The sequence below is a fragment of the Mustela putorius genome, unplaced genomic scaffold (assembly GCF_011764305.1).
Source record: "Mustela putorius furo isolate JIRA1106 unplaced genomic scaffold, ASM1176430v1.1 tig00000174_pilon_pilon_pilon, whole genome shotgun sequence".
In the NCBI taxonomy this organism is placed as follows: Eukaryota; Metazoa; Chordata; class Mammalia; order Carnivora; family Mustelidae; genus Mustela; species Mustela putorius.
In genome coordinates, this window is record NW_025421304.1 from 11,727,181 (window position 1) to 11,747,456 (window position 20,276).

General features: G+C 44.8%; 1 protein-coding gene across 3 annotated transcripts in view; it reads right to left on the bottom strand.

The window, feature by feature from the left end:
• Positions 1 to 11,726: 11,726 nt before the first annotated feature.
• The window catches only part of LOC101681870, a 75,643-nt gene continuing 67,093 nt past the window's right edge, over positions 11,727 to 20,276 (bottom strand). For 2 of the 3 annotated variants that reach the window (XM_045076033.1, XM_013052099.2), the window contains exons 7-10: positions 18,725 to 19,018; positions 17,202 to 17,396; positions 14,652 to 14,798; positions 11,727 to 12,071 (exon numbers count right to left, since the gene is read on the bottom strand). In XM_045076033.1, the coding sequence (XP_044931968.1) occupies positions 12,016 to 12,071; positions 14,652 to 14,798; positions 17,202 to 17,396; positions 18,725 to 19,018 (692 nt within the window). In that variant the 3' untranslated portion in view covers positions 11,727 to 12,015. The remainder of the gene's footprint in view (positions 12,072 to 14,651; positions 14,799 to 17,201; positions 17,397 to 18,724; positions 19,019 to 20,276) is intronic. The other variant, XM_013052102.2, reaches the window with a different exon arrangement.

Consider the following 20,276-nt stretch of genomic DNA (forward strand, 5'->3'; position numbering starts at 1 on the left):
GGGGGTTACACTGCCTTCACTAGGACTCTCAGGAGACTCGACGCAGGGTTCTACTAGTGAAAAAAAAATAATAAATTAAACTAATTTCTACCTAAATAGCCAGCTTCTGCCAGAATATCAGGAAAAAGTCAAGAGACATTCGATGCTGCGGTGCCTTCAGTGTCTCCCCCGGCGGCAAGCCAGCCAGCAGCCCCTCTCTGGACTGACGGTGCTGGGGAGTGCAAAAGGTTGATCAAATACGGATGCGCAATTCAAACATTTACTTTTCAAACATCTTCAGAAAGTTTATCATACACAAACAAGCACGAGAGAGAGAAGAAGGGTTCAAGTTCAAGCCAATTCATTTGCCCAGCAGCCCCAGGGAACACAAGCATCATATAGTCAGTCGACCATGAAGTGCCGCAGGGGTGGCTCCTCTTTGGATGGCCAAAGAGCTTAGCTGGCAGGAAAAACTCAGATTTGGTGGCTGGCTACAAAACATACTGTAGACTAAGTATATCCAGAGTCATCACCAGAAAGAGTAAGACGCCAAGTGAGCATGAGAGGGAAAATAATGGGAAAATAATTCAAGGAAAACGTTGGTGTGTCCACAATTGTCCGTAAGTGGCTCGTGCAATGTAGTTCAGTGAACACTCATATAACTTGTATAACTCGTATAACACGACGTATAATCAAGTGAGGAAGATTTTAAGGGAAACTGCAAGATAATATGCAAGCAATGCTTCTTTAGAATCTTATTTCTCAGATCTGATTTTTTTTCTCTTTTGCAAACCATTTGCTCATAAGGAAAGAAAATTATCCTCCATCCATCTTGAGCAGAGTAATCACGGAATTTTAAATGAGCATCTACAATACATACAGCAGGATGCTGGACAACAGCAAACCTCCCGGCTCCTTAGGGCACATGATCCAATGCCAACCTGAGAACAAAGCTGAAAGTTATCTGGTGTGACCACAAGCTCCTGGGCATAGACAAAATCATGTGACAGTGTGTATTATGCACCTGCTGGGTTCCAGGCACAGAGGCAGAGAGCTCGGTCCTGTCTCCTGGGGGCTCATAGTCTGTTGCAGAGACAGACAGGGGGACCCTTGATGGCATCAACAAGATAAATGCTGTCACCAAAGGCCTTCCCAGAACAGAAACTAGGAAAGAAATGTCACCCTGGGACGTCTGAGGCAGCTTCTGAGAGGAAGGAACATCGAGGTGAGTCCAGAAGGTAGAAAGGAATTGGGTGGGTACACTAAAGGCTCAGGGTCAAGGAGTTAGGGTAGAAGCCATAGCACAGGATTCATGGGGACAGAGACGGAATATGAAAGTGAGCCCGCACACGGAGGTCCCTGTAAGCTGGGCATAGGAGTCTGGCTTCAGCTCACACCCAGTGCTTTTCAAAGTTCACATAGACACAGACAGACACACACACACACACTCTCTGAGAAAAACACCGCATGAACAGATAAACCTCTATCACCCTGGCTGTTCTCTCGGCACCAAAGCAAACCAAAGAGAAATTCGGGCACTTAAAATCGCACAACGGGATCACTTATAAAATAGTGATCCAGATAATCTAGTATAAGCTTTTATTAAAAATGTCTTAAAGATTATCATGAAAACTGAAACATAAAATCAAAATAACCTCATAGAACTCACAGTCATCTTGGTACAATTTTAAAGACCCCCAGGGGTCTGTGTCTCTAATTTGAAAAACACTCCTATAGGCATTGAAAAGTTTTTTGTTGTTGTTGTTGTTGTTGTTTTTAAAGATTTTATTTGAGAGAGAGAGCATAAGCAGGGGAGAGGGGCAGATGGAGAGGAAGAAGCAGATCCCCACTGAGCAGAGAGCCTAACACAGGGCTAGTTTCCCAGGACCCTGAGGTCATGACCTGAGCTGAAGGCAGATGCTTAACTGACTGAACCACCCTGGTGCCCCAGTGAAAAGTTCTTAGCATATATTTGGGGTTGGGAAAAAAACAATGGGGACTGGATTAGCTTTCCACCACTTTCCTAACACTGACTCAGTGATACAGAACAATGCTACTCACATGAGGTAGGAGGGCTGGAGTGAGGGCACCAGTGGGGGGCACCTGCAGCCCCAGAGGCATTGAGAATGGAGGAGGAGACTATGTTTCCTGGACATCTTCTATTCTAAGGCCCGAAGCTCAAACATGGAGACTGCAGAGAATGGGAACCTGACTCCTAGAATATGGGGAGGCTAGATGAAGATGTAAGACAAAAGAGCTAATAAATCATTAAAAAAAAAAAAAAAACTGGGGCACCTGAGTGGCACAGTAGGTTGCACACCTACTTTCAGCTCAGGTCATGATCTCAGGGTCGTGGGATCGAACCCCGAATCAGACTCCCTGCTTGGTGGAGAGTCTGCTTCTCCCTCTCGTTCTGCTGCTTCCCCAGCTTGTGCTCTCTGTCAAATAAAGGAGTAACATTCTTAAAAACAAAACAAAACAACAAAACGACTTAAATGTCCGTCAACAGATAAATGGGTAAAGAAAATGTGGTATATGCATATATAATTTTTTCCCTTAAAAAAGAAAATACCAGAGCGCCAGGTAGCTCAAGCAGTTGAGCATCTGACTTTTTTTTTTTTTTTAAGATTTTATTTATTTATTTGTCAGAGAGAGAAAGCAAGCACAAGCATGGGGAGTGGCAGGCAGAGGGAGAAGCAGGCTCCCCACTGAGCAGAGAGCACGATGCAGGATTCGATCTCAGGACCCTGGGATCATAAGCCGGGTCAAAGGCACATGCTTAACCGACTGAGACACCCAGAAGCCCCATCTTTAGACCCATTAAGAATGGCACATAAATATATACAGCTTTTTTTATGTCAATCACACCTTAATATAAATATATATATGCATACATACATACAAAAACAAAATAAAAAAGTTAAAAGTCCATCAGAGAAAGTGGGATTCGGGGTGTCTGGGGGGCTCAGTCAGTTGTGTCCAGCTCTTGATCTCAGCTCAGGTCTTGATCTCAGGGTCAGGAGTTTAAGCCCTGTGCTGGGCTCCACGTGCTAGGCATTGAGCCTATGAAAAACAAACAAAAACTAGAAAAAGTAGGATTCTATGAAGGGCAGACTTTCCTTTGAACAATGAGTCCACTCCCCATAGTAAAGACTTCAAGGCGAATGAGAACTTAAGACATTAAAGCTTGGAAAATTGGGGCATGAAAACACTGTCCACAGAAACAGAGAAACAGCTTCCATGGAACGTGCTGGAAATCAAAGGAACAGATCCTGCTTGCGGAGGTCAGTCTACAGGTCCTCCTGAGTGCTCATGGAGCAGCGCAGTGCTTTCCACCAGACATATTCAAGGAAACCCCAGGGCACCCCACTTTGTTGCCACCTCATCAGGGCCCGGCTTCTAATCCCCCTCCTTTGAAAGCACAAGTCAGGGTGAAGTATGGTGCCATGAGATGGTTCCAGCAGGCAGAGTTTCTCTCCGTTCAGAAAAGCAAACTTTTAAACTGCTTTTAAAGGTTACTTTCCTCTGGCTGGATCCTGCATCATAAATACTTCCCTTATGAAACCACCCTCAACTTTTAGTCTGTGGACGTCTGTACCCGCTCTTGCTGGGGACAAGCGGCTTTTTCTACCTGCAGTTTCTCATCTGCCCAGTATCCTTCCTTGAGGGCATCCTAAGTAGGCTCTGCAGCTTCCCTTTGGTAGCCTTGGTCAGATCTGAGCCCCAAGCACAAGTTCAGAGACCGACCCTATAGACTGATGGAAAGGGCTTTCCCCACACCAGCCACCAACCTAGATTCCTTAAGACCTATGAAAGGGGTAGAGTTAAGAGTTTGAAGAATCGGGTGCCTGGGTGGCTCAGTGGGTTGGATCCTCTGCCTTCGGCTCAGGTCATGATCCCAGGGTCCTGGGATCAAGCCCCACATCGGGCTCTCTGCTCAGCAGGGAGTCTGCCTCCTCCTCTCTCTCTCTGCCTGCCTCTCTGCCTACTTGTGATGTAATAAATAAATAAATAAATAATAAATTTATATATTTATATATAATAAACAAATAATAAAATCCTTAAAAAAAAAAAAAAGAGTTTAAAGAATCCCAGAGGGTACATGTGGATGGTAGTGGAGGGAAGTAAGTTTCCAGCATTGTTGTACAGACTTTGTAGTGAGACAACTCCTTTCTGCTGTTGGACAACAGTGTTGGAAACCATTAGCAGCCCAGATGGCCAGCTATTAAGGAAAGAATATGTTTTAAGGTTGAAGGAGAGAAACAGAGAAGACTCCAACAGGAGAGATCCCTTCTGAAAAGCCAGTGGTTTTGAATAAAATGGATATAATCAAGGTGGGGATGAGCAGAATTGCTCACGTATCCACTGGGGTTTAGGGACTGTCTCACATAAAAAGGTAAAGATTCATTATTGCCCAATTACTAACTCTTTGTATAGGAAAAAAGGTGTAACAATTCTAGCTCACCTCCCCTGTGACTACAGCACTCAAAACTCACAAACACCCTCTGTGGTAGGCAGAAATCTAAGATGACCCCCAAGATTCCTGTCCCCTGGTACACATACCTTGCATAATCCCCTCTTTGACTGTAGGTGGAACCAGTTAATATTACGGGAGATCACCCTGAGTTCACCAAATGGGAGACTGTCCTAGGTGGGTGGGCCTGATCTAATCAGGCAAGCACTTTAAAAGGAAGCCCCCAGGGACGCCTGGGTGGCTCAGTTGGTTGAGCAGCTGCCTTCGGCTCAGGTCATGATCCCGGCGTCCTGGGATCGAGTCCCACATCGGGCTCCTTGCTCAGCAGGGAGTCTGCTTCTCCCTCTGCCTCTGCCTGCCATTCTGTCTGCCTGTGTTCACGCTCTCTCTCTCTCTAACAAATTAAAAAAAAAAAAAAAAAAAAAAGGAAGCCCCCAGGGGGGGCCTCGGTGGCTAAGTTGGTTAAGTATCTGTTAGGGTCAGGATCTCAGGGTCCTGGGACTGAGTAAGCGCGCACACACACACACACCAATCCCATGGACTTGGCCCCCAAGGAGTTTTACTCAAGTCACCCATCAGCATTTTACTCTACTGACATGCTCTGATCCCTTAACTGCACAGAACCCCTGATGGACCGACACGTTTAGGCAGGTCCAGCAAGGACCCTCACCAGCACAAGGCAGATATTAAAGACCAGAACTCCACCCAAAGGCCAAAGATTTGTCATTATCCATGTGTCAGGGGGAATGCAGAGGCCAAAGCCTTGAGAAACAAAAGCCTGAGTAAGACACAAGGGCCCACAGCGGCCACTGGGCTGAATGTAAACAGGCCCATCAGGGGACCTACCTCAAAATACCCATAAACCCTAGCTGACCAAGGGGCTACTTACAACTAGGCACAGGTACCAAAAAAGAAAATTTCTATACATCCGCATACCTCCTCACCTGCCCTCTTAAGTGCAGCACCCCCACAAGTGCCTCCTGGCAGACAGTCTCTCCATTGCTGTCCTGCCCTCTGCTCCCTGGCCGTGTATTCAGTACACTTCTATCTCCTTAAAAATAAAACATTTAAAAAATGTTTTAAGTTAAAAAAAAAAAAAAGAGGCCTCAGAAGCCTAAGCCTCAGAGGCTCTCCCAGTGACCTGGAGAAAGCAAAAGCCATGTTATCTGAGGAAGGGACACACAGCAATGGATTCTTAAGAATCCCAAGGAGCGGAGAAGGTTCTCTAGCTGGTAACCAGTAAGAAAATGGGGCCCTTGGTCATACAGTCACACAAGGCAATTAACTCTGTCAACAACCAGTGAGCTCAGATCATGATCCCAGGGTCCTAGGGCTGAGCCACAGGTCCGGTTCCCTGCTCAGTAGGAAGCCTGCTTCTCCCTCTCCCATGCTTGTGCTCTCTCTCTCTGCTCTCTTGCTCTCTCTCAAATAAATAAATAAAATCTTAAAAAAAAAAAAAAGAGAGAGCGAGAGTCTGACTACTGATTTCAGGGTTGCGGAACTGAGCTCCAGTTTGGGCCCTTCCCTCAGTACGGGGTCTGCTCTCTCCTACTCCCTCAAATAAATCAATCTTAAAAAATAAAAATAGACAAACCATAAGTGACTCAATCTCACAAAACAAACTGAGGGTTGCTGGGGGGAGGGGGGTTGGGAGAACATGGGACATTGGGGAGGGTGAGTGTTGTGAAGTGTGTAAGCCTGGTGATTCACAGACCTGTACCCCTGGGGATAAAAATATATTATATGTTTATAAAATATTAAATTTTTTTTTAAATTAAAAAAATAAAATAAAATAATTAAAATAAGAAACAGCCAGGAAGTTGGAAGAGGACCACAAGCCTCAGATGAGACCCACCTCTGCCCATCCATTGCTTTTCAGTCTGGTGACAAACTTGCTAACGTGTACCCAGACTCCTGCCCCACGGATACTGCAAGACAATAAATGTGAATTGTTTCAGACTCCTAAGTTGGTGGTAATTTTTTTACACAGCAGGAAGAAACTAATATACTTGCATATCAAAAGACCCTAAAAAAAACCTGGGCAAAGCCTTCAGTCAGTTCTTGTCTTGGCTCACACAAGAGCTCAGACAGACCTGCTTTGCTCCCAAGGGCTTTGAAACAAAAACCACAGACCAAAGTGGAAAATAGAAATGTATTTAGCAGACTGGAGAAAAAGCAGTATTAGAAGTTTCAATCGGGATGCCTGGGTGGCTCAGTGTGTTAAAGCCTCTGCCTTCGGCTCAGGTCATGATCCCAGGGTCTTGGGATGGTCCGGCTCTCTGATCAGCAGGGAGCCTGCTTCCTCCTCTTTCTCTGTGCCTGCCTCTCTGCCTACTTGTGACCTCTGTCAAATAAATAAAATCTTTAAAAAAAATTTTTTTTAATTTGTTTCAATCTAGTCACCATTTTTTATCCAAAATCCAATCAATGTGGGGATAAATCAGTGTCTATTATACCCCACATTTCCCACTGTAATGTGAGAAAGCACACCTTATTGTACCTTCTTTCCAAATATGATCCTATCCTACTAAGTGATGGCCTGATGATAAGCCTAAGTGTTTAGCCAAAGTGATCCAGTTTTGTTTGTAAAATTCACAACACGAGGTTTCTTTACACTCCTAATGGCAGAAACGCACTTCTGTCATTTTCTATTGAGTAATAATTGGGAATATGTGAAACTGGCTCTAAAACTTGTTGCTTAAGCAGCACAAGGTTAGAAATGCCTACCGATAAGATCTGATGAACTAAAACAAAGGTAAGTCTATACTCCAGAATGATGTGTAATCACTGAAAAGAAGCAATAATACATCTGATTTTACAATCATTTTCAAGAGAGAATGAAAATCTAATGTTTACAGGATGTTACCATCTGAGCGTAAGTCTGTATATACTTGCTTCCATGTGAATAAATATCTGTAGACTATTTATGAAATCCCAATACTAAGTTAAGAAACAAGTGGGAGAACTATTTTCCACTGTTTACTTTTTTTTTAAGATTTTATTTATTTATTGGACAGAGAGAGAGATCACAAGTAGGCAGAGAGGCAGGCAGAGAGAGGAGGAAGCAGGCCCCCTGCTGAGCAGAAAGCCCGATGTGGGACTCGATCCTAGGACCCTGAGAGCATGACCTGAGCCGAAGGCAGCGGCTTAACCCACTGAGCCACCCAGGCGCCCCTACTGTTTACTTTTTGATTCTTCTGAATGTTGTATTGTGTGTCTGTATATCATCTATTTTTCTAAAACACTAATTTTTAAAAAAGAATAAGCCAACTTCAGAAAAAATCTTTGCTTTCAAGAAATATACAGACTGTCTTCAAAACCTGAACACAAGTTACTGTTCTAATCTCGTTCTACTCAATTATTTACGTCACTATAAGAAAATAAAATCTTTCCCCTGTAGATGCTGGTGATTCATCTAACCACCCTGATCGTATTCAGAAATTTTATGTATATTTATGTGCGAGAGAGAGCTCAGGCGCCCCTAAGGAAGTCTCATGAAGACGGGATGAGGGCTTCGTGACTAACCCAGCAGCACCCGAAGGCGGACTCATGGGGCAGGACACAAGGGCTCTACAGTGATGAGTTTCTCAACCTCCTGTCTCTCTACTACCTGGTATGGGCCATTGACTAGGGCTTCCAACTGGTCCCATTTGATAGGGCACAGACACTGAATGTCAACAGAGCAAGTGAAGAAACCCCCAGCCAGGATGTAAGCCTTCACACTATGCAAGACAAGACTTGTAAGTTCCTGTCATTTAAGGAGATGCCTTGAGACAAAGTAAAAAGAGGTTTCTTTGTCAAGCTGTGGAAGGAAAAAACCATGCACAGGGGACAGACCACATGGAGACACGCAAGGACTGATGGCCGCATGACCACAGAGGCAGCCTGGGAGGGATACTTCTACAAACCAAGGAACACCAAAGATTCCTGCCAAATGCAAGGAGCTAGAAGAATCTAGAAAGGATTCTCCCCCTACCAAAAACAAAACAAAACAAAACAAAACCCAAGTTTAAAATACAAAGGATTCTCCCTAACAGGTTTCAGAAGGAAGCATGGATGGCCTGGCTTGATTTTGGACCTCTAGGCTCCAGCGCTGTGGAACTTTTATGTTATTTTAAGCCAAAGTGTGGCCCTTTGTTACTACTAAATGGCAGCCCTCAGAAACAAATACACTGACAAAAAGCCTCCATGAGGCTTCACTAGCCCATTCCCTAAATAGATAAAGAGTGAAAAAGAAAAAGTGCTCAACATCACTGGTCACCAAAGAACTGCACTAAAACAGTAACAACAGACATTTTGTACTCCTCCAAAAGACTGACAACACTCAGAGAGAGGGCGTGGGGGACCCAGAGATCTCAGCCACTGTGGGGGGCCACATAAATGGGAGTGTCACTTTGACGATTCTTCCTAAATTAAATATACGTCTATCCTATGGCCCGGCAATTCCACTAAGTATTTACCCAAGAGAAATGAAAATATAGGTCTACAAAAGGACCTCTATAATCAAACTTATAATAGTTAAATACTGAGAACAACCCAAAAGTCCATCATCTGAAAAATGGAAAGCCTGTGGCATATCCATACAATGACCTCCTGCTCAGCCACAAAAGGAATAATCTACGGGCTCCTGCAACAGTCAGGGTGACCTTCTAGAGCATTCTATTAAGCAAAAGAAGCAAGTCTCAATAAAAGATTGCTGGGGGCACCTGAGTGGCTCAGTGGGTTAATCCTCTGCCTTCAGCTCAGGTCATGGTCCCTGGGATCCTGGGATCGAGCCCCGCATGGGGCTCTCTGCTCAGCAGGGAGCCTGCTTCTCTCTCTCTCCCTCTCTCTGCCTGCCTCTCTGCCTACTTGTGATCTCTGTCTGTCAAATAAATAGATAAAATCTTTAAAAAAACAAAAAAGAAAAGGAGCATACAATATAATACTTGAATCAGGCAAGAATCATCAACGGACACTAAAACAGTAGGGTAAAAGTTGGGGAACAGGCCATTTGCTTGACACCAAAGTATAGTGCCTCAAGGGAAAAACCTACCTGCTCCGGGGTCACCCGAGGGACCAGGCACAGCAGCGTTCCCAGCCGGACAACTCTTTCGTGCTTTACGACAAAATGCAACAAGAATTAGCACCCCCTGGGAAACAGCCTTGCCAAAATGTAGGACTTGAATTGAATCAAGCCTCTAGACCAAACTGTCAGTATCCAGAAAATATAAGGAACAGAGGAACAAGCCAGTGACACCAGGAAGAAAATCAGACAAATTCAGAATGTAGGATATTCTACAAAAGACAAGCGGTTTGGACTCAGCACCACTGAGAGGTGAGGGGGGGGAAGTATAAGAAGACTGTTCTAGATGGAAAGAAACTCAGCACACATAAAAAGCCAAATGTGGGGCGCCTGGGTGGCTCAGTGGGTTGGGCCGCTGCCTTCGGCTCAGGTCGTGATCTCAGGGTCCTGGGATCGAGTCCCGCATCGGGCTCTCTGCTCAGCAGGGAGCCTGCTTCCTCCTCTCTCTCTCTGCCTGCCTCTCTGCCTACTTGTGATCTCTGTCTGTCAAATAAATAAATAAAAATCTTTAAAAAAAATCTGTTAAAAAAAAAGCCAAATGTGGACATCTGGCTGGCTCAGTACGTAGAGCACAGGAATCTTGATCTCAGGAGCATGACTTCAAGCCTCACATTGGGTGAAGAGGGGGAAAAAAGGCCATAAAAGGGGCAGTGGCGGGCTCAGCTGGTAGAATGTGAGACTCTCGATCTTGGGGTTTGAGCCTCACAATGGGTGTAGGGATTACTTAAAAATAAAACTTCTTTTTTTTTAAGGTCATAAAAGTTCTTTGGGAACAAATGGGGAAATTCAAATCCGGGAACCAGATATTTGATATCACACAATTATTATTCATTTTTAAGGTGAGATAACAGTATCATAATTATACAGGAGAATGTTCCCATTCTTAGGGAATGCATGCTACGGGCTTAAGTATTTAAAGGCAGGATGTCATGGACTCTGGAACTTACTTTCATAGTAGAGAAAAAAATTTTATTTACACAGACATATGTACAACATTAAGAAACCGCAGAGTGCTCAGCATCAGGGAAATACACATCAAAACCACAATGAGATACCACCCCACACCAGTCAGAATGACTAAAATGAACAAGTCAGGAAACAACAGATGCTGGCGAGGATGCGGAAAAAGGGGAACCCTCCCACACTGTTGGTGGGAATGCAAGCTGGTGCAGCCACTCTGGAAAACAGTGTGGAGGTTCCTCAAAAAGTTGAAAATAGAGCTACCCTATGACCCAGCAATCGCACTACTGGTTATTTATCCCAAAGATACAAATATAGTGAACTGAAGGGGCACTTGCACCCCAATGTTTATAGCAGCAATGTCCACAATGGCAAAGAGCCCAGATGTCCATTGACAGATCAATGGATAAAGATGTGGTGTATACGTATGCATATATAATGGACTATTACTCAGCCATAAAAAGGAAAATGAAATCTTGCCATTTGCAATGACGTGGATGGAACTAGAGGGTATTATGCTAAACGAAGTAAGTCAATCAGAGAAAGACAATCATATAATCTCACTCATATGTGGAATTTAAGAAACAAAACATGATCACAGGGGAAAAGAGGAAAAAATAAATCAAGGAAATCAGAGAGGGAGACAAACCGTTAAGAGACTCTCAATCACAGGAAATGAACTGAGGGTTGCTGGAGGGACCGTGGGTGGAGAGATGGGCTAACTGGGTGATGGACACTGAGGAGGGCACCTGATGGAATGAGCAGTGGGTGTTACTTAAGACTGATCAATCACTGACCTCTAACCTCTGAAACCAATAATACATTATATGTTGATTAATTAAATTTAAATTTAAAAAAAGAAATGGACAAAAAATTTTTAAAAAGGGGAATGTGTTGATACAGAATATATGAGTGTTCATTGTATATGTTATTCAAATCTTCTGTATACTTCAATGTTTCATAATAAAAACAGTGGAACATAATGAAGTCAGAGTCTAAACGTAATGTGGCACCTTCCTGAAATAGAAAAATGACATTAGCAGAAAAGCTGGTAAAATACGAATTAAGTCTACGATATAGTGAATATTCCTGTACTAATGCAAATTTCCCAATAAAGATACCATGGTTTTGTAAGATGTCAACACCAGGGCAAGTTGGATAAAGGGAGCTCCCCTTTATTATCCCTGGGAATTTTCTATAAATCTGAACTCATTCCAAAATAACAAGTCCTTAAAAAGTGGCAACCGGTATGTAAAAGCGAAAAGTTTTTATTTTATTTTAGTATGTATATAATTAACAACGTCAAGATCCAATTTCTGCAACAATGACCTTCCACACATCTCTACCTTGGCACAGACACTCCAAACAGGAAACATGTTTCCACGGGGCCACGTTACTGGGCAGAAGGGAAGCACATTCACACCCACGGCCCAGACACCAGAGCCGTGGGATCAGACAGGGGCCTCAGTCCTGGAAGGAGGGTGAAGCCGCCATTTGGGCAGCAGCCACTCTGTTCTCCTGGCTCCGGGAGCTTTCTTTATTTCAGCAGAGATGGGTGCTGCGCCGTCTGCTTGTGCAGCACTGACTGAAGAGCTGCAAAGAGGAGGAACCAGCAGCATCAGTGACGTGTCCTGCCTCGTCTGCACAGGCCCAGCTGGCCCACAGCCCTCCAGCCGTGCCCACCTCTGCAGGCAGAAGCACACCCACCTAGCTGTGACCTTGGCAGGCGGACATCTGTGCCACGCTTGGGGCATCTTAAAAGCTTTTCATGCCTATTATCTCACTTAATCCTGGTGGCTGGTGCTAGACCTTGCCTTACAAAGCACTAGGGGACACCTGCCCCCAACACCACCTTCGCTGAGTTAGAAACACTTCACCCAAAGGTCCCTCTTTATCCACAGGAGATCCTGGTGCCTCTCCCTCTCCAGACACGCTAACACCCGACTTCCTCCAAAGCCAGCTCTTGGTTTCCCAGAAGCCCTGAACAAACTACAACCACTCCTTCCCTCAAAATTTCTGCAGTCCTTCCACTGTGAAGGGAAGGATGTGGCAAAACTTGGACCCAAGCAAAACTTGACAACTTTCTGGACTGTGTGGTGGGTAAGAGCACTGAGCAGAGAGTCCCATGGCTGCTGTGCAGTGTCTGCCCCACCAGTACCACTGTGTGACCCTGGCCAGGCTCCTCACCCCCTGAGCCTTAGTGACTCATGTGGAAAAGGGAGATGATCTCACTATGTACCTCACAGGGTTGTTTGAAGACTAAATGAGATTACCTCAATGCCTGCCGCAGGACAAGAACTCAGTGCGTGGTAACTACTACCCTTATGCCTTGTATAGGCAGCCTCCATGTTTTCACTCTTGTTTTTTAAAAATGTTTTCTCGGGGGTGCCTGGGTGGCTCAGTGGGTTGAGCCTCTGGCTTGGGTCGTGGTCTCAGGGTCCTGGGATCAAGCCCCGCATCCGGCTCTCTGCTCAGTGGGGAGCCTGCTTCCTCCTCTCTGCCTACTTGTGATCTCTCTCCCTCAGTGTCAAATAAATAAATAAATAAATATCTTAAAAAAAATATTTTAAAAATGTTTTCTCTCTTAGTCCTGGAATTTGGGGCACAGAGGGCCATTTTAGGTAAGGAAAATTCTCAAATTTTCCCCAAAATCAGGTCTATCAGAAGAGGATCTTCAGAATGAAAGAGACTGTCTAGGTTCCCAGGAGGATAGGGATCATGAACCTATGCATGTTCCCTGTCTTGTCACCATTTTATAAACACACGTCCATTATACCACAACCACAGCATGTACATCTTGCAAAACCAGATTTGACTAAAACACAGAAGATGAGACTTCACTTATTTTTTTAGAGTAAACTCTACCTCTAATGTAGGGCTTGAACTCACAACCTCGAGATCAACTAACAGAACCAGCCAGGTCCCCGAGGACTGAGACTTTAAAACGGCAGTAATTATCATGAAAAATGTGTCCTGCATGAAAAGCAGAGAGGGACAAAAGCTCACTTTCCTAAGAGCTGGGGTTTAGGCATCAAATCTCAAAAGAGAACTCAAACCTAACAATGAACCAAGAATAACTCTGGGCAGCGCCTTTACTTAAGCTCAGAAAGCCTGAATGACTAGAGATGAAGTCAGCAAAATGCCTGCTTGGCTGCCTTCCACCCCAGCATCACAGCTCTCACCACCACCTTTGTGCCCTGGTGGGGTTGAGGGCAGCTTCGGGGCCTCTGGCCTCATCTCTCCCAGCCACACAGGAGGAAAGGCAGCACCAGAGAAGAGCTGGCCAGGCCTGCACTTAGAAAGAAGGGAGCAAAAGCCTGTCTTCCTGCGCAGACTCGGAGCCACAGCTGCATTATCAATCAATCACTATCTTAAGTTATGACAGGTCCCGGTCCACCTGCCAGGCAGCAGAGAGGCGGTGCATCTCCCCGAGCCAAGCAGAAACAAAGTGCACCCCTCCGAGTGACGTCAGCGATACGCGTGCACATGATTACATGACATTCAACCTCGTGAGAATATGCTCCCTTTGCCAACTTCTTGCAATCCTCCTGGAGAGTCACAGTCAAGGAGTTTCTTTTTCTAGTAGTGCTGGTTTCCCATTAACACCTCCCTGACCCTCAGTAATCTCCTTTCTTAACCAGAGGCTAGAAAAGCCCTATGCTCAGAGACTGAGACTGGCAGTAGTTTCTAGCGGCAATACTCTTCTGTGGTCTCCTTATTAGGGTTACCTTCTATTTTACAGCGACTGACAATAATGTCCATTTGTTAGTAATGTATTTTCCTTTTCAAGTACATCTGCAGCTTTAAAACGGGCGGAGGGAAGACTAGGAAAATAGTAGGTTTCTACACTGTAAAAACATAACACACTTTCTTACCTACTGCTATAGCCTCTTGTCATATCCAGTAGCCTAGAACCACACTGACCACTTAGGCAGCCCCTAGCCACATGTGACTACTCTATAATTACTATGTGATGATACTCACTCAAATTAATTACACTTAAACACAACTGAAAATTCAGTTCCTCAGTCTTACCAGCCATGTTTCAACAGCCACATGCGGCCCACAGCGGTCACATCCAGCCACACAGCTGCAGAACATCTCCTCTGTCGCAGAAAGCGCCAGTGGACAGCATGAGCCTAGAATGTCACTCCCAGCTCGCTGGCTACTCACCTGGAGGTGGTACTAAAAGGCCTGGTTTCTCCCCAAGCAGCGGAGGCTTGGCACGCTTGGGGCGGGGGCATCCCAGAGGAGCAGGTCTCTTGGAGGGGGCTGCTGGGAGCAGGGGAAGGGCAAACAGACCTTTGGGATTGCCCAGTCCTGCAGAGAATGAAAAACCAAAACATAAACCAGAAGATATAGGATGAAGGTGATTTCTGCTGCTCCCACAAAGGGACTTTTCCTTAATCTTTAGAGAAGGGCTGAGCAGGAGCACCTGCCACACACATAAATCTCAACTCCTCCAAGCTCTACCAAGCCCCCTCTGGGCCCAGACTAGGCCTTAGTGCTTATCCAGGGCCTCGCAAACTAGAGTCTGGGGGCCAAAATCAGCCCGCTGTCTGTTCTGGTACGACCTATGAGCTGAGACAGTTTTCTCATTTTTAAATAATTATGCTTTCAGTGATTATATAAGTACGTACACAATATCCTTAACTTTGCTTCTTGGCCTGTAAACACTAAAAATAACGTATTTACTATTTGGCCCTTAAAAAGTTTGCGAACCCTTCATCTAGGTCCACATGTGCGTGCGTGTGTTTCTTGACATCCTGGTTCTCCACCCTCACCTTTCCACAAGTGGGATTTCTCTTTGACACTCAGAATGTATTCTCTCAGCCATCAAACATTTTCCCGGACAGGTCATAAAAACAGATCCGTAACATATCTGAAGCATACTGTTCCCAAGAATCTAACATCCGTCCCCCCAGAACATCGGCCTGGGGGTCTCCCACATGGCCTAGCAACCTGTCACTCTCTCTCAGGCAGTCGATCTGCCCTGCCGTCCTCACCCTGTTGAACAGGGCATTTATTCCCACAGTTGATGCCAAGGCCCTGAGGCAGGCACCTAGCCCTATCTGAGGTCTGCATTTTTTTAAAAAACCTTCAGCAAGAATGAGAAGCAACTCAGAGCAAAAAAAGCTCCCCCTGAGCCTTTCTTTTCTTAACTCACTGGCTTCTCACAGGAACCAGGTGTTAAGAATGTCCAGGGTGGACCAAGGGACTGGGCTGAGGCACAGGGTAGTGTGGTTGAGTGCAGCAGAAGGAAAGGAACAAGCACAAGGCATAGCAGGAGAGCCCCAGTTGTGACAGGAACAGAGAAGACTTGGAACTACACTCCCAATCATCCTAAAGGTCACCAGGTCAGAAAGGGAGGGGTCTCAGAAACGTTCACCCCTAGGGTGGATCTTCAACAGACACTGACTTCGCTAATAAGACATACACATGTACAGCGACCAAAGCAAAAGGACCCATTCTCTCTATTTTGATCCACGATAATAGCCAAGGTGGAAATATTGTGCTCATAAGGTTTTTGGGTAAAATGATCCCTGCTCACATGAAAGACCAAAGCAATATTTGACTCTCAGACACAAATGCATCCAGGGTCCAGGTTTTATTTGAGGCCCAGGAGAAAAGCCGCCTTTCTATCAAGACTTCACTGCCAACTTGTGTCTTTAACATGGCAGACTGAAAACATGCTCTCATCCAGCTTCTTCTCTACTCCCACTGTTAATACACAAGGAACACAGGAGAGGGGACAGAGTGTACCAACAAATATTTGGAAGATGAGAACAGAAGGAGTGGGACTGCATTCCGGGTGCCTACAGAGGAGTTAAAACTCTTTGACCTTGGGGTGCCTGGGGACGCTCAGTCAGTTAAATGGCCAACTCTTGATTTCGGCTCAGGTCATGATCTCGGGGTTGTGGGGTCAAGCGCTGTGTCAGGCTCCCCACTCAGTGGGGAGTCTGCTTCTCTCCCTTCCCCTCTACTCCACTCCCTGCTCGCACATGCTCAATCTCACTCTCTCTCAATAATTAAATAAGTAAATCTTAACAAAACAAAAAACCTCTTTACCATCAAGAGGCAGGAAAGGCTCAGATACCAGCCACCCCAAGAACCAGAGGCATAATGGACACTGGGCTTGACTGGAACTTGGTATCCCAAGTGGTTAGCGCCACACCCAAGTCTCCTCCTAGAGAGAAGAGATGGATGTCTGGTAACAGGCTTGAGCAGCAGGATCCAGTTTGGCTGGAAGTGAGTCAACCCTGGGCATTTTCAGTTATGTAAGCCAGTCAGGTCTCCTTGTTTTAAGCTGAGTTAGGTCCCTGTCACTTACAATGGAAGGAGTCCACACTAATACAACCTCATTTTAGGCAGATGTCAGATACTATTTATGCCAACTACTCAGAAAAGCCTGGAAAACACTATAGAATTCAGAGTGCATATTAAGAGAACTCTGTTTAAGCCATCCTCAATGTGGCCACCAACCTTGATAAGAAAGCTCCTCTACACGTCCCCCATGTTAAAACTTAAGCAATTCACTCAAGAGAAATGGCACCCACTGAAACCCCAGATGTCTCTTCTGGTCTTCTGAAATCTTAGCATTCGCTGTGACTATGCCAAAAGACACTGCAACTGTTCTCAACTGTCTGCTCTCTCAGGGCCGTGAGCATAGAGGAAGCAGAACCCCCGTGAGCTCTTCCTCCTTTCCTGGAGGGAGGCACTGACCTGGTGGTGGAAGGAGACCCCCTCCCGGTCTGTCCCCTAACAATGGGGACTTGGCAGGAAGTGGGGGATGAGGGCCCGAGAAGGAGGACTTTCCGGGGGTTGGAAGAAGTGGAGGCAGCTTGCCCACGACAGAGGTACTCCTTCCTTGAAATGAGGAATGATCACTGGTAGCCGAAGACTCAAGTGTCTCATAGCCTGGAGAAATGAAGAAAATGAATGGTCACCAGAAGTCTGCAGCAGAGGCTCGAGCTGCAAAAGGAACGACTCAAGGAAGTCAAAGAAGACCGTGATGTTTCGGACTTAGAGGTTTCTACGATCAAAGAGAAACAGAATGTTAACTAGACTTGGTGCGGTGATCATCAGAGGATATATACAAGTATCCGATCATTATGCTGTATACCTGAAAGTCACAGAATATGTCAATTATACTTAATCAATTAATCAATTAATCAATGACATAAGCACTCAGGGGGAAAAAAATGTGTTTCAAGGTTACGAGCAACCCCCAACACAACCCTGAGAAGAAGGTACAAAAATGTACAAAAATAAAATACATTTTGGGGCACCTGGGTGGCTCAGTTGGTGAAGGGTCTGCCTTCAGCTCAGGTCATGATCCCAGGGTCTTAGGATCAAGCCCTGTGCAGAGGGGAGTCTGCTTCTCCCTCTCCCTCTGTGCTCTCTCTTGGTCTCAAATAAATAAATAAAACCTTAAATAAAATCCATTCTACATTTTAAAAGATGAACGATTTCTTTAAAGCTTTAACATGGCCCTAGAAGTTCAGCTATGTTTCCCCATAGGGACAAGTGATTATTATTTCCTTCTCACCTACTCAACTCAAAACAAATAAACTGAAAAGTCACCATTTTAACAAGTTTGGCTCATAACTGGAATGCTCTTTACAATCTTCAAGATTAGGAACTACTGGGGCGCCTGGGTGGCTCAGTGGGTTAAGCCGCTGCCTTTGGCTCAGGTCATGATCTCAGGGTCCTAGGATCGAGTCCAGCATCGGGCTCTCTGCTTGGCAGGGAGCCTGCTTCCTTCTCTCTCTGCCTGCCTCTCAGTGTACTTGTAATTTCTCTCTGTCAAATAAATAAATAAAATCTTAAAAAAAAAAAAAGATTAGGAACTACTTTTTTATGTTTACCATACACTTCAAAATAATCTACAAATGTTATCAATTAACAAGCTGAAACCTTTGAATCACAAAAGTAAACCGACAGGGAACAGAAACTACTTCCCACCTGTCCATCTATATAGAGAAGTCATCCTATTTATACATTAAAAATCTGATTCAAAAGGAAATTTAGCTTAAAAAAGAAAAGCATTTTAGTCTATAAAGGTTATACATTAAAAAACTGTGTAATTCCTGTGTGGAACATGTTCCTATCAGACACCTTTACATTACAGAAGTACAGTCTCTCGATTAAATAAGAAATTCTTAGTTTTACTTTCACATATGGATTTGCTGAATAGGATTTCCTGAGGTTTAAAATGGGGAGGGAAAACAGACAGTGCCAAATACCTTCCAGGTGCCCTTTCCTGGTCTTCAGGTAGTCGATGAGCAGATTCAACTCATTCCTGTACAAATGCATGCCCTCACTCAACAGGAAGAGGAGGTGCTGAATGCCCAAAGGGACGGAGTAGCTGGTCAGTTGCTCCCGGGCCAAGAAGTCATCTGCCAGATCTCCAGCCTGCAAAGCAATTCCAGCACGTTCCTGCTGCTCCCGTTTCGAGAAAAATCTCCTGTATTCTTTAGCCACCAGATCCAGGGCATCTTCCAGGGGCATATGACGATGTACTAAGGACGAGAAAGAGCCTGCTTTATATCAAATGGGCGCCCGATTCCTTTTAAAATCAGAAAATAACATAGTTAATCCAACTACGTGTTGTTTAAGCTGTGTCAGCTTTCAGTACAGATGTGACTGTCTACTGATCCAATTGGCCTGGGACCCTCCAAAGCAGGTGCCTGTCGATTTCAAAATCAAACATTACGTTGTTTCAAAATTATAACATGTGCAGCTTGATTTACCTTTTCCATACAGACCCGCTTTTCACAGTTGGACAGCTTCACACTATACCGAGAGAGAGAGAGAGAGACAGAAAGAGTATGGAAATAGGTGCCATGTGTATCAATGGGAATTCTTAATGCTAAGCAAATCTAGCCTTAAAAAAAGGCAGGATGCAACTTTACCCATTGCTGGCTACTGGGCATGTTTAAAGGAGAGAAAAAAACCCTAAAAGTGAAGGCGTTTGATTTGGTTCCAGCAATCCAGTGGATAACCTGAGACAAGAATGATTCACAGAAGAAACAAAGAAGCAGAGAACAGAGCCTTCAAAGAAGCAAGCAGGTGAGACATGGGGCTACTGGTTTTCACTACATGCCTTTTAGTGTTAATCTCTTCACTCTGTACATGTAGTACGTTGATAAAAGGCAGACAGACACACAGACATGTGGTGCAGGACTTCTAGGCTCTGTCACTGTAGGCTGAGGAGTAACCCACAATCCTCTGCGTGGCTCTGCAGTCTTTAGCTCAGGCCTCTGGGATCTTAAATCATGTTAAAAGCCTTTCCAGGTCAGGTCAGGAGTGCTCCAGGCCCTAAATACTACATATAAAATAAATTCTAGACACTAGGAATGGCTTTTACATAACTTAATGGCTACAGTCAATGCATAGGTGTCTCCTAATCTCTCCTGGGTTTACCTGCTGAGAATAAGACTTCATAAAAGTTTCATTTTAGATGAGAGGCCCCTACCCTGTCTTCCATGTATCACATCTGAACAAATTTAGGATCCAAGGGGCACTATGGAGCTACACGGAAATGATGGTATTTGGTTAAACCTTAAACTGTTTATTAGGCTTACATTTAGGAAGAAATATGAATGTATATTTGCCTACAGGTGCTGAAGTTTCACTGTTTGACTGTCTTCTTACATGTTTGTCTCCGCACAGAAGCAGCTCCACGGGCTTCTGCAGAATGGCTGCGTGCAAGGTATAAAACAACACTGCCAGAAACAATGCAACGTCAAAGAGGGGCCTACTTACTTTAGTGGTTATTTCCTCAGCGATCTTGCA